Below are 15,112 nucleotides of genomic sequence, written 5' to 3'. Positions count from 1 at the left end.
AGTGATTCTTCATCCCAGCCTCCTGAGTAGCTGGGACTACAGGTCCCCCCACCTTGCCTGGCTAATTTTTTTTGTATTTTTTAGTGGAGACGGGGTTTCACCATGTTGGCCAGGCTGGTATTGAACTCCCAACCTCAGGTGATCGTCTACCTCGGTCTCCCAAAGTGCTGGGATTACAGGTGTGAGCCACTGTGCCTGGCCGGGAGCATTTTATTTTAAAGCTCCCAAGTAATATTTAATTATCAGTTGTTGTTTTTTTCCCCCGAGACGGAGCCTTGATCTGTCACCCAGGCTGGAGTGCAGTAGCGTGATCTTGATTCACTGCAACCTCCACCTCCCGGGTTCAAACAATTCTCCTGCCTCAGCCTTCCAAGTAGCTGGGATTACACGTGCCCACCACCACACTCAGCTAATTTTTGTATTTTTAGTAGAGACGGGGTTTTACCATGTTGGGCAGGCTGGTCTTGAACTGCTGACCTTGTGATTTGCCTGCCTTGGCCTCCCAAAGTGTTGGGATTAAAGGAGTAACCCATTGTGCCTGGCCAATTATCTTTTATAGATATAATAGATATTCTGTTAAGAGGGCTTTTTAATTGCTAATTTAATTTTTCTAACTTTTAAGTTCTTCTCGTATATTGCTTATATTAGACAAATGCATAATTAATAGATTTTCTCAGTGTGCTTCCTGGTATTGTTAACTTTAAATCATGGTCATTTGTTACTAAATATAACCTGCCACACATTCAAAAGTTATGAATATATAGCAAGCCCTTTATAATATGGACAGTTGTGTCCTTTACAGGCAGACCATAAGTAATGTATTACTAAGGGTTATAAAAGTGTTAATCATGAGTTCGTGTTTAAATTTGTAGACCATTACTCTTTAGAACCAAAATAATTGCTGGATAGGTTCCAAAGCAAGTCTCCCAACACCTGGTTAACTCCTGGTGCCTTTGAAACATGTTACGTACTTGGAATTATAGGAGGGAACACATGCTAGTAAGCATGCAGCTATAATACAGTGTGATAAGAGCATGAGAGGCTGGGCGCTGTGGCTCACCTGTAAGCCCAGCACTTTGGGAGGCCTAGGCAGGAGGATCACAAGGTCAAGAGATCGAGATCATCCTGGCCAACATGGTGAAACCCCATCTCTACTAAAAATACCAATATTAGCTGGGCATGGTGGAGTGTGCCTGTAGTCGCAGCTACTTGGGAGGCTGAGGCAGAAGAATCACTGGAATCCGTGAGGTGGAGGTTGCAGTGAGCCAAGATCATGCCATTGCACTCCAGCCTAGGCAACAGAGGGAGACTCTGTGTCAAAAAAAAAAAAAAAAAAAAGCATGGGAGAAATCTGCTGGTGCTGTTTGAGCCCTGCAAGCAGTCACTCCCTCAGACTTAATGGATCATGATGTGAACCCAAATCAAACTATTTCTGGCTCATTAAACAGACCAGATAAGGCATAGATTTGGTTTTGCCAAACTGGATGGATCTGGTTGTACCTTCCCAAATGTGAAAATGGTGTAATAGTTAAAACAAATATACCCAGATTCCAAATTTATAAAGTCAGATCATTGTTAATTCCTTCAGATTAATCTTGTAGATACATTTATTCCAACAAGACTTTGTGATTTTAAGTTTAAATAAGATCTAATCAAGTTTCTAAATAATTCCAAAAACAAAAGAACATCATTGTTATAAGCATGCCTCTGCTCTGTTGTTGAATATGTTCAGGTGGATGCCAGTGTTGTTTAAACATTTAAAAAATGTTTTCTTTTGGACTTGCCTTCAGAGTTTCAGGCATGTTCTTCTCAATATAATTGGTGGTGTCATATCCTTATTGTTTGGGGGATGGATTTGATCCCTAGAATCCATGAAAAAAATTTATATCAAGATCTTAAGGGAATTTCAAAGCAGAAATTTCAAAAATATTAACACATATCATTGGATTGGTTTTGCTGACTTACTATCTTGAAGGGCAATATTTATTTGCTTACATGACTTCTGACATGCCTGCTGAAAATTTAGTTATTTTATAGTCAACTCTAAGTTATGCACATTATATTTATTTCTGTAAAACTGTGTCAGCTATATAGCAGATCACACATGCAGATTTGAAAATGCATAACAGACTGGGGCTATTTAGCTGTGGGCAGCTGGTCTTCTGTCAGTAATGTCTTATAGAATACTCCCATCACTTGCATTCACAGAGATAATTATAAGACATTAAGGAAAACTTAAATTATGTTAAATGTGCAGCAAACCTCTGACAGTCTTGGATTTCAGTTTTTTTCCCCCCAAGGATTTGTGAATTTCCTCAAAAGTCTACAACTGTTGTAATTTTGCTAAGCAACAAATCTGAATCATAAGTGTGAGGTTTGTATGCAGCTGCAAGTCTGGTCTGCGGTCACTGAACAAGTGAGGCAGTTTAAGGAATACATTAATTAAGTCAAAAAATATTTACTGTGCACCTACCATGTGCTGGACTCTGCCAGGTGCTAGGAATATAGGGAATATAGCAGCAAATAAAGTCAAAGTCCGTTGTTTTGAAATTTATTTTCTAGTGGAAGGTAACACACTGTCGTTTGACATGTAAATAAATGAATAAGGAATTAAATAAGTAAATGCTGGGAAGGAAATAAATAGGATGCTACAGTTGAGAAATAGAGAATCTGCTTAAAGTCAGGGAAGGCCTTTGTGAAAATGTGATAGTGATGTTCTGAAAGACAAGAAAGAGTCTACAGTTTGAAGAGTCGGGAAAGAGCATTCCTGACAGAGTCATAACAGATTTAAAGGCTCTGAGGGAAGAAATAACTTGACTTTTTATTGGGCCAGACAGAGGACAAGGTAATTAGATTATAGCGAGGTAGGGGAGAGAGGTGGGCCAGGGCTGATCTGGAGACCATGTTACTAGTAAGATGGTGTTAAGAGATTTTATTGACGTGCAGTGGAAAGCCAGGGCAGAGTTTGGGGCAGAGAAGGACCATGATCTGACTTACATGTTAATATCATTTTGGCTTCTGTGAAGCAAACAGATGGGAGGGGGTGAGAATAGAAGCAGGAAGACCAGGGGAGGCTTGTTGGATGAGTTCACACAAGAGATGGTAATAGGGTGAGCTTGGTGTCAGCAATGGAGGTGGAGAGACGAACGAGATTCCGTATGTATTTTGGAGTGTGGCCTCTTGTGGGGCACTCACCTACTTTTGTTCTCTATTTCTCTCTTCTGTAGAGAATATAGGTTACAGTGATGTTCTTAGATTTGGTCATTACCTCGTTCATAAAATATCAATAAAATAAGGCTGTATTCTTTGCTTTTTTAAATTAAAAAAATTAAAAGGTTTTACAAGGTAAACTTTTCTTACCTGGAAAGTTATCTTCAGACCCCTATTAAGGTCCAGATACCATTTTACAGTATGTTAATCACATTCTAGTTTATTCTTTCAGCAAAGAGATAATGGTGCCTCCTGTGTTCCAGGCACAGAGCTAAGGCATGTTATTACAAAGTTGGGCAAGACAGTCCCTGCCCTTTAAAAAGGTCGTGTCCTGGGGCAAAGCAAGCAAGAGCCAAATAAACAGCTAAGTTACAACTTTGTAAAAAGAAGCAAGCTACCGAGTTAGCTTGGGTGGACGGTGGCTAATGGAGGCTTTGACCCCTTTGTTGATGCTGCTGATTTTTCTGTGGTATTTATGTATTGTATTTAATTTCTGTTCTTTTCTATTTAGTAATTTCTCACAATTTCTGGTACATGATGACTGCCAGTATTTTTTTTTTTTTACTGCTTTTGTAGATTCTCTTTTCTACCTTTAAAAAAAATGTACACTCAGAAACATCTCAGAACAGAAGTATCAAAGTTTATTTGTATTATTAAGCATAATTTACCACAATCTGATTTTGGCTCCCTGGTCTGTGAGCATGATTCAGCCCACATGTAGAGACCAGGTTCTTTCTAGATAGGCTGCTTATTTGCAGTGACCAGTCTGGATTTAAAAATACAAGTACAATAATTCATTGTTAAAGGACTTAATTCTTGTATCAGAGAATCAGGTTAAACTCCTTCTTAAGAAGATATGAATTCTGCTTTTTAAAAAATGATTTTAGAGTATATCTAGGATTTGATCCCAGTTGTTACAAGGAATGTCTAACAGGTTACATTGTTTGATAATAGCATTTAACTTAAAGATATGTGACATCCTGAATGCTGTTCTTAGCCTTAAAAATGGACGGCTATTTCAAGGGAATCTGAATTGCTTTTAATTTTTTTATTTGTCAAAGGAAGATAGTGCTTCCCAGTTTCTGAAAGTCATCTATCTCCCAATAAAGAGCCCTTTTCTCCATATTAGAGTTAAACATCTTTGCGTTTGCAATTATTTTCATAATAACTACATCAATTACAGAAGTATTTATATTGATTTTACATTTAGAATATTTTGTAGTATGATGAACTGAAAATCAGAAACAAATACTGACTTTTCTGTTATGTATTATTGTATGGGATATTTCAATCACTATTAACCTCCTGAGTTAGGTGTTCCTCTTTTTTTTTTTAACAGGGAATTGGTGATCTAAATAGTTGAGTAAATAGCTCATCATTGCATAGCCAATAAGTAACAGGATTATGGTTCGAACCTATTTGTACGTACCAGAGTATGTTCATTCCACAGCTCAGTCAAGAGAAAGAAAGTGGTTATAAAAAGGAAGACTAACTGTACACTGAATGAAATTTGGCATTGAAATTTTGTCTTTATTTGTACAGTAGTCCCCTTTTCTCTGGGGGGGTATGTTCCAAGACCCCAGTGGGTGCCTAAAACCTCAAATAGTACTGAACCTTATAAACACTATGTTTTCTTGATCTGTTAACCTAAATGACTAAGTGATTAATGGGCAAGGAGGGTAGACAGTGTGGATACACTGGATGAAGGGATGATTCACATCACGATATTTCATCATGCTACTCAAAATGGCATGAAATGTAAAACTTATGAATTGTCAATTTTTGGAATTTCCATTTAATATTTTCAGACTGCAGATTGACTGCGGGTAATTGAAACTTCAGAAAGCTAAACCGTGGATGAGGTGGGGTTACTGTATGTTCTCAGCCTAGTGTGGTCTGGAGCTCAACTTCGAACTATTTTTAGTGGTACCAGAAAAAGCAAGTGCTTAAAAATAGCAAGCCTTGTTACTGACTCTCTGTGGTCACTAACTTAGTGTGGAGTAGGTGGCTTCCTTCCATTCCCATTTAAATTTTAGGTTAGGTCATTGTGTATCAGCACAGAACTATGATTTAAAGGAGACTTGCTGTGTTTTTCTTTTGAAATTGACACCATAATGTTATTTTTATGCTTAATCTAAGTAATTACTATGTGGCAATACTAAAATCATTTTCAGGATACTTTATAAGTAGCTGAAAAGTTTCGATGTATTATATATTTAGCCCAAAAGTAAACAATGCAAACAATTGTAAAGTTAAAGACACTAAGGAAATGAGGTGTACAGACTTAACATTTGCTCCCAGGGAGGAGGTAGAAAGGATTGGGAGTGGTGTAATGACCAGAAGACCAGCTGAAAAGAGAAGAATTCTACCAGGATTCCAAAGAGAATGCATTGTAACTCTGTCAGTAATACAACATTAATTTCAGCATGACACAGCAAAAAGTATTTTTGAAGATGTCAATCATATTAATTTTTTTTTAATTATACTTTAAGTTCTAGGGTACATGTGCAGATCCTGCAGGATTGTAACATAGGTATACACATGCCATGGTGGTTTGCTGCCTCCATCCCCCCATCACCCACATTAGGTATTTCTCCTAATGTTCTCTCTCCCAACCTCTCCACCCCTGCTATCGCTCCCCTAGTACCCCACCCCCCAACAGACCCCTGTGTGTGATGTTCGCCTCCCTGTGTCCATATGTTCTCATTGTTCAACATCCACTTATGAGTGAGAACATTCGGTATTTGGTTTTCTGTTCTTGTGTCAGTTTGCTGAGAATGATGGTTTCCAGATTCATCCATGTCCCTGCAAAGGACATGAACTCATCCTTTTTTATGGCTGCATAGGAGTCCATGGTGTATATGTGCCACATTTTCTTTACCCAGTCTATCCTTGATGGGTATTTGGGTTGGTTGCAAGTCCTTGCTATTGTAAACAATGCCACAGTGAACATATGTGTGCATATGTCTTTATAATAGAACTATTTATAGTCCTTTGGGTATATACCCAGTAATGAGATTACTGGGTCAAATGGAATTTCTATTTCTAGATCCTTGAGGAATTGCCACACCGTCTTCCACAATGGTTGAGCTATTATACACTCCCACCAACAGTGTAAAAGTGTTCCTGTTTCTCCACATCCTCTCCAGCATCTGTTGTCTCCAGATTTTTTAATGATCACCATTCTGACTGGCGTGAGATGGTATCTTGATGTGGTTTTGATTTGCATTTCTCTAATGACCAGTGATGATGAGCATTTTTTCATATGTTTGGCTGCATAAATGTCTTCTTTTGAAAAGTGCCTGTTCATAGCCTTCACCCACTTTTTGATGGGTTTGTTTGTTTTCTTGTAAATTTGTTTTAGTTCTTTGTAAATTCTGGATATTAGCCCTTTGTCACATGGTTAGCTTGCAAAAATTTTTTCCCATTCTGTTGATTGCTGGTTCACTCTAATGATTGTTCTTTTGCTGTGCAGAAGCTCATAAGTTTAATTAGATCTCATGTGTCTATTTTGGCTTTTGTTGCCATTGCTTTTGGTAATTTAGTCATGAAGTCCTTGCCTATGCCTATGTCCTGAATGGTATTGCCTATGTTTTCTTCTAGGGTTTTTATGGTGTTCGGTCTTATGTTTAAACCTTTAATCCATCTGGAGTTAATTTTTGTATAAGGTGTAAAGAATGTGTCCAGTTTCAGCTTTCTGCACATGGTTAGCTAGTTTTCCCAACACCATTTATTAAACAGGGAATCCTTTCCCCATTGCTTGTTTTTGTCAGGTTTGTCAAAGATCAGATGTTGTAGGTGTGTGTGGCGTTACTTCCGAGGCCTCTGTTCTGTTCCATTGGTCTATATCTCTGTTTTGGTATCAGTACCATACTGTTTTGATTACTGTAGCCTTATAGTATAGTTTGAAGTCAGGTAGCATGTTAAATTTTTAAAGGGTAAAATTATAGACACTTTTATTAAAAAGAAACAACCATATTTTAAAAAAGACTTCAGAAAAAATACAACTAATACTTTATTAGAAATCAAAACAGCTAATACACTTATTAAATTATGTGAACTTATACCCAGAATAACTTTTCTGCTTCTCTTAGTGTTCAGATAACAAATATGTGGATTTAAAAAATTATCTGCTTTAATATATACGTTAAATGTAGCATTTAGAAATAATTGTTTTTGAAAATAATTTTTTAGTTACTATTTTTATTTTTTATCTTAGCATACAGAAAAGTTCACAATTGTGAAAGACCAAAATCCTGAATGTTGAAATCCTGAAAGCCAAATTCTAGGGAAGGAGTTTTGGTACATTTTGGTTGTACCAGGATAGTTGCAACATGTTAGGTGGATTTATTACCTTGTTATTGTCTTTATTTTGAAATTAAGTATGGTTTAAGGAGATGCATATGAGTGCCAGGTTGACAAGGAGTGGGCTCATGGACTTAATTTTAGATACCAACTTGACTGAATTAAGAAATACCTAGAGACTTGGTAAAGCATTGTTTTGAATGTGTCTGTGGGAGTTTCCAGAGGAGACTAGCACATGAGTCTGAGTGGACTAGGTAGGGAAAATCTGCCCTCAGTATTGGTGGACACCATTTAGTAAGCCAGGGGCCAAGAGAGAACAATTACTGAAGGCGAATTCGTCTCTCTCTCAGAGAAGGAACAGACATTTCTCCTACTACCTTAGACATTAAAACTACAGGCTTGCCATCCTTTGGGCTCCAGGATTTACACCAGCAGCCCCCTGGTCCTGAGGCTTTTGATCTCAGACTGAGTTGCATCATTGGCATCCTTAGTTCTAAGGCCTTCAGACGGGGACTGAAACACACTGTAGATATCCCAGGGTTCCAGCTTGCAGACAGGCTGTCATGGGACTTCTCATACATGAGCCGATTCCCCTAATAAATCCTTTCTCATATATCTACACACATATCTTATTGGTTCTGTCTCTTTGAAAAACCCTAAAACAGATTTGGTATTGTGGAAGCCAAGTATCATTCCTTCTTCCCATTTTCCCTATAACACAATGGAAGGGACCAGTGAAATTGTTCCCTTGCAAAAACGCTGTGATAAATTAAGTGTATGAGGCTACTTAATGGTAAAAGATAAACTTTAAAATATAATGGGTGCTATAAAAACAGAAAATGACTTAATTGTAACGATAGAGCAATAACCAGACTTTCAAATAGACAGCATATATTCAGAAAATTTGTAGACCACAACCACCCTCTAAATAGAAGAGGAGAGAATGTTTTGAAGATGATAGAAGTGAAAATGCAGGCAAAAATTACAAGAAATCTCCCCTGCCAAATTTTTCAATGGTGTACAACTTCTCCCCCTTCACACAGTGCCAGTTTGTTATGCTGAGTATTTCATCTTCAAATCATTTCAAACACTAGAAGTATAAATTGTGTAAAAATTTAGAGAGTTGTGATTTGTTTTGTGCATTTTTATAAATTTGAGTCCATAAAAGTGCATTATCACAATGTTAACTTTGGGTATAAGCACTGTGCATGTATGAAAAAAATTGAATCTTCCTCAGTAAATGAAGAGATGTCCAAAGAGATTGGCTCTTTGGATATGGATAACTGTATACTCCGTGATGACCCGTCACAGTTTTTCATTGATCTCATCAGAAGACTTAGGTTGTTCATCACAGTATTTCACGCAGCTGACTACAGTTATAAAGCTGACTGCACACAGTTGTCAGCCATAGTTGTATGCATTTATGCATTTTGGTTTTTGACATATTTCCTTATGAATATGGTTTTTCTGCTTGTAACTGTTATACCCATGCAACTATGATTAATATATCTGAGTGTTTATGCTTGCAAAAATATATATATGTTATTATTGCCTATTTTATGTGTAAAGTGACCTATCAAATATTGTTAGGTTTTTATGTTTCTAAAATAAACCCTCTTTTAAAAATGTAAGTAAGTGTCTTTTTTAAAAAAATTTTAAAAAATTATTTCTTTCCAGAATTATACTTTTGGGATTTTGATCTTTCAGGATTGTGATTTTTATTCAAGATTTTACACTCTTTGGATTTGGATCTTTCAGGATTTCAACATTTGTGGTTTTCAGGATTGTGTCTTTTAGAATTATGGCCCAAGCCCATTTGGTTGATTGTGTAGTTTTAAGTTTTCTGTATTCTTGCTGATTTTCTGTTTAGTTGTTCTATTTTTGTTGAGAGTAATGTATTCAAATCACCATCTATCATGTTGAAATGTCTGTTCTGTCAGTTTTATGCTTTATATAATGTTGGGCTCTCTTGTTAAATGTCTGTATATTTATAGGTAACTTATCTTCCTAAAATATTATGCATTTTACTATTATGAAATAACCCTCTTTGCCTCTTATAGTATTTCTTGTCTATTTTTTTCTGATATGAATATAGCTGCTCTCTCTTATGTTACTTTTTGCATGATATGTATTTTTTGCCATCCTTTTACTTTTCAATCTATTTGTGCTTTTGAATCTCAAGTGTATTTCTTATGGATAGCATATTGTTTTTTATGCAGTTGACATTCTTCCCATTTGATTGGGTTATTTAGTCTCTTCACATCTAATGTAATTATTGATATGATTGTGTTTATTAATACATCAACCATTTTGCCATTTGTAGTGTACATATCTTGTATGTTTTTTCCTGTACCTCTCCTTTTATTGCCTTTTTTCATGTTAGATAAATAGTGTGCAGTTTCAATTACTGTGCTGACTTTTTTTAACTATATATTTTTAACTATATATTTTTAGTTATCTTGTTTTCTCTGAACATGATGAGCCATTTTTCTACTGATGCTTTCAAGATCTTTGTCTTGCACAGTTTGATTATGATGTGTATAGGTGTGGGTCTGTGTTTATCCTACTTGGTCTTTATTGAAGCTTCTTAAGTCTTTAATATTTCTCATCAAAATTTAAATTCATAATTACATATTGTTGTTATTTTACAATAATGCAAAACAAATTTAAAATGAAGAACAAGTGCAAGCCTTAGTAATTTTTGCAAAAAACAAAATGTTTTTACATGGCACATTTAATTATTTTTGAAATAGTTCAAAATAATTTATTTTACTTATTATTTTACTTCTTCCATGTAAATTTTGATGGGTTTTTCTCAAATACCTTTAGGTAGATTGTTTGTAAATAATGTAATTCAGAGGTATTGATGACATTTTAATTGTTTTTCTATAAAAATAAATTTTTAGCATTGGCATCAGCACACTTGGAGTGTAATAGTCTAGAAGCTTGTAACTGTCTTTGACTTTTTTTTATTATTTTCCACATCCAATCAAGCCTACCTCATGCTTTTGTTAAGTACCTCCGGAATTTGCCTTCAAATTCTAATGCACTGCCTTTGTTCTAGTCAAATATCTACTTGTTTTGTCAGCCTAGGATCTCTTTCTATATCATTGCTTTCTTCATATTTGCCTGTCTAACCTTTCCAAAAAACATCCTTTCATCCTTTAAGAATCTTCAGGAGATGTCATATTCTCAAAATAGTAAGTCCAGTCTCCTCTACCCTGTATTTATTATCATTCCTGTCTCCACCACGCTCTGTCTCTGTACTGGATTTATTTTCTGCTCTTCTCCCATTGGTGTCTTTGGTATTTGTTGGTCCCCAGAGAGCCCGTTGTGCAGCTGTATTTTTCACTTCCGTGCCTTTCCTCATGGTTTTAGCCCCACCCCTATGCCCTCTGAATGCTTTATGCATTTGCTTTGTGCCATATTCAAATTCTCATCTCCAGGAAATTTTGGAAGAGTTTCTCCAAGCCTTCACGTAACTTACTCTGAGCTCCTTTTGCATCTTGTCCATTGTGTGCGATGTGCTTCTCAATGGCAGAGGCCTTGTCTCATCCTTGTCTTGACACAGCTCATGGTATGTCTGGGAATAACCACATAGTTATTTTTTTGGTTTTTAAACTTAGTTCTTTTTCTTTTTTCTTTGTATTTCTTCTTATGACATAAAATATGATGATTCTTCCTCGTGTTTCATCCCCACACACCCAAAATCAGAAGCATTTTTGTTTTGTGAAAGAGATAGACAGGCTTAGTAAGGTAGAATATTGTGCCAGTGGAGCCAAGCGTGAAATTGACTCCCCTGTACACCAGTTAAGTTCAAGTAGAAAACTCCCCTTCAGAGTCACAGGCTGTATACTGAATCCTGCCCGCTTGCACTGCTGCAGATGTATGTTTTGCTCAGTATTGAGGAAATTGAGCAGTAATGTATGAACTTCCTAGCACAAATTTGTAAATATTAGAAAAGTAACTGTAAGTTAGGGTATTTTGTACTTGTATTACTTTTATAAAGTAAAATAATTATTTAAAATGCTTCTACTAAAAAAAAGTCTATAGCAAAGATCAGCAAACCTTTTCTGTAAATGGCCAGATAGTAAATATTTTTAGGTGTTGCAGGCCACATATGGTCTCTGTCACATGTTCTTTGTTTTTATCATTGTTTACCATCCTTTAAAAATGTAAAAAACCAGTTTTAGCTTGCAGGTAGGACAAAAACAGGCCATGTGTTAGATTTGGCCTGTGAGCCATAGGTTGCCACCACCTGGTCTGTAGCAATGAGAAAAGCTAATATGTTTAATTCAGCATCCAAGACGTCAGAAGACTCTTATCCAGTAGAGATGACATTGCTAATGCTAATCCAAGTCTTGAACAAACTGGAGTGTGCATAGAGGGGTGCTGTCAAGTAGTACAGCATGGCCAACCTTAACCGGAGAGGACTGGCTCAGGAATGGGGCAGCATGAGAGAAGGGGAAGAGATGGCATCACAGTGGTCTTCAACATCTAAGTCTACATGATGTAAAAGTGGACTTGTCCTGCACAGTGCTAACTGTAGAGTCTTCAGTGTAATGTACTGTCCTGGGAAAGAGTAAATGTCCTTCCCCTAAAATGGAAGGATTTTCCCTGAGAAGGACTAAGTTCCTTGTAAGGAACTTCCTAATCTTCACTCGAGTCTTAGTGATTTGATGTTTGAAAAGGACATAATTGTACTCACCATGGAACAGATGACAACTGTAGACATCAATGATGAGGGAATTTTGGAATAAATGGAAATATTTAATTTTGGAATTAAATCCTTATAGGGTATGTATACTTTGGGTTTTTTAAAAGAAGCCACATGCTTGAACAGTATCTAAAAATGTTCTTTAACTGTATCTCATTTTATTGTTACAATCTTTACTGTGGTGAAAATTTCCAAAAGATTCTAATTTCTACTCCAGAAATCTGTTTACTTCATATGAACACCATCCATCTAAGTTGCACTTATTCAGTGCTATTATTCATAAAATCTCCATTTTCTACTTAAATGGATGGTGAAATCACACAAGTGGCAAAAACCAGGTTCCTCAAAGTGACTGTAATTGTTCTTTTCTCACCCTAGCAACAATTTTGATTCATCAAGATGCAGAAACCATAGTGACAGACTTCTGGTTCAGATTCACCACTTTGCGTCTCTGTTTTTCTCCATGCCAGCCAGTCTTTTTTCCACTTAAGAAATTCTGGCAGGCTAATTTAAAGACACCCACCTAGGTTGTATTATTTGCATTTTCACCAACAATCCTGTACTTCAGTATTCATGTTTATGGAAATAGTTGCAGCTACTGATTTCATTTGGTTAAACAGTTATAGTACTGATTCATTTTGTTTATTTCAGTTCATAAGGATGCAATTTATCCTAATTTTGATTTTGGTTGTAGAGGTTGGCGATTTGAAGGAGCTGCAGACACTAGACATTTCTACCAATCGTTTGCTAACTTTACCCGAGAGGCTTCACATGTGCCTTTCTCTGCAGTACCTCACTGTGGACCGAAATCGTCTATGGTATGTGCCGCGCCATCTCTGCCAGCTGCCCAGCCTCAATGAGCTCTCCATGGCTGGAAACCGTCTTGCATTTTTGCCACTTGGTAAGTGATTGTGTTTACAGTAAAACAGCCAAAGAATAAGATGGAAAGCCTTTGTTTCTTTGACTAGGACCAATTAATTAGTTTCCCTCCTCCTGTTTATCTTGACGATTGCCTCTCTCAGTTTGTTTTTGCAGTGAACAAAGCCTCATTCCTAGTTAAAAAATGGAATTTATTTCAGCTAGGGATTTTATACTTTAGAAAAAAGAAATCTGTGCTAAAACTGTGTTTAGGGACGAAATATATGAGATTATTTCCTCTGAGAAAGGAATTAGAGAGAGAGAGACACACACAGAGAGAGAAAGAGTGTGTGTGTGTGTGTCTAAGGTATTGAACAATATGAAAGGATAGCTACTGGTACAAACATACTGGTTTAGATGTTGACTTCTCCCCAAAAAAATTGATATTGGGTATCCTAATAATTAGTATTGCCAGATAAACAGATTACACAACGTTAAAGACCTTAAAATTGGCTGAACTGCCTGCTGAGCTAGAAATGTCAACTTGGCTAAGAAATAACCTATTATCCACTATAGAGTTCTGTGGCTGACCCATTTTGACATATTATATGTCAAAGTACATAGGCCTTTAATAAAACAGTACATTTATTTTATAGATAACTCCATAGTTTTGTTAACTTGTAAGAAACAAAAGTGCTATTTAAAAAAATTAAAATATGAGGCCCCTTCAAACCTTAAACTGTCACAGTAAGCATCATATGATTTTGCTCATAAATGCATTTTTATAGTGAATAATTTATCTCTGAGGGCAGTAAAGTGAATAATTTACTATTCCCTAAAGGAAATATTTTCCAACATAATACAGTGCACATATTACTTTCAATTTAATATGTTCAAGGTAACTTTAAAATACTGGATACATCAAAATCAATTGAAGTAATAATCAAATTTAAGGAGATTATTTTTGCATAAATATAATTAAATTTTGTACTTATAAAACTAACAAAATGAAATGAGACTGTTTCAGAAGCAAGCTACATTTCTAAGAAATCAGAACTTCTTTTGAGAGAGAAAAATATCAAATATAAATAGATTTTTAAAAATAAAAGTACCTGCTATACTAACCCCACAGGTCATAGACCAATTATGGTGGATAAGCACCAAATTATAAATCCAGAGATCCAGGTGATAGCCTGGTCCCACCATACTGTGACAGTATGTGACCTGGAGTAAATCACCAGAACCTCTTTGACCTTCATTAACTTTATTTTCTGTGAGCCAGAGGTCACATTTATCCTGCTTCCTTTATAGTTATTTTGAAGTCAAATATGATAGTTTATGTATAAGAATTACAAAGCACTGTACAAATGCAGATGACTCTGAAATGAGAAGATACAACTTGTAGATTACCATATCTAACTTAAAAAATTTTTTACTCTTGAGCCAGGCATGCAGGCATGGTGGTACATTCCTGTAGTTCCAGCTACTCAGGAGACTGAGGTGGAAGGATCACTTGAGCACAGGAGTTTAAGGACGCAGTTAGCTATGACTGTGCCTGAGAAGAGCAAGACCCTGTCTTAAAAATTTTTTTTTTTACCCTCCTCATATTCACCCCCTCTCCTTGTAGTAACTACCTAAACTTGTATTTACCACTTCCTAATGGAGATGGACATGAGACCTATACCAGTGCCAACTCCCTACCAAGTGATTGCCAGGATGTTGCAGTCAGTGCTGGCAATACATGTGGGAAGGCAAGGAGAGAGGGAGGGAGGGAGAGAAAGAATGTGATGGTTTGATTTGTGTGGCATAAAATGCAACTTACTGGCATAATACCAGAGTCCAGAGTAAAGCTGCAAGCTTCATTATAAACAACCTTATCTTACTGTGGTTTGACTTTCAGATGTTACCAGAAACAGATTAGCTTTTTAAGTCTGGGGTTAGCTATACTACTATTCATAATGTTGTTGTTATTATAGATGATCTTTGTAAAAAGGAGTATTTCCATGTGCAATAATGGTATTA

At 36.3% G+C, this 15,112-nt stretch overlaps 1 protein-coding gene across 8 annotated transcripts in view; it reads left to right on the top strand.

Annotated features, from left to right (window-relative positions):
* LRRC28 (leucine rich repeat containing 28) overlaps positions 1 to 15,112 on the top strand; it is a 128,962-nt gene that overhangs the window by 68,164 nt on the left and 45,686 nt on the right. For 5 of the 8 annotated variants that reach the window (XR_010342633.1, XM_012438636.2, XM_064376248.1 and 2 more), the window contains one exon: positions 12,927 to 13,133. The exons of 2 other annotated variants lie outside the window; for them this stretch is intronic. Coding sequence is in view for 5 of the 6 variants with exons in the window: in XM_012438636.2 (XP_012294059.2) it covers positions 12,927 to 13,133 (207 nt within the window). In the remaining variant the exon portion in view is untranslated. The remainder of the gene's footprint in view (positions 1 to 12,926; positions 13,134 to 15,112) is intronic. One more of the 8 variants, XM_064376250.1, reaches the window with a different exon arrangement.

The sequence above is a fragment of the Aotus nancymaae genome, unplaced genomic scaffold (genome assembly GCF_030222135.1).
Source record: "Aotus nancymaae isolate 86718 unplaced genomic scaffold, 86718_ANA_hifiasm-v0.15.2.pri h1tg000014l, whole genome shotgun sequence".
Lineage (NCBI taxonomy): Eukaryota > Metazoa > Chordata > Mammalia > Primates > Aotidae > Aotus > Aotus nancymaae.
Note: the sequence above shows the minus strand (reverse complement) of the source record. Positions and strands in the feature narration are given on the sequence as shown.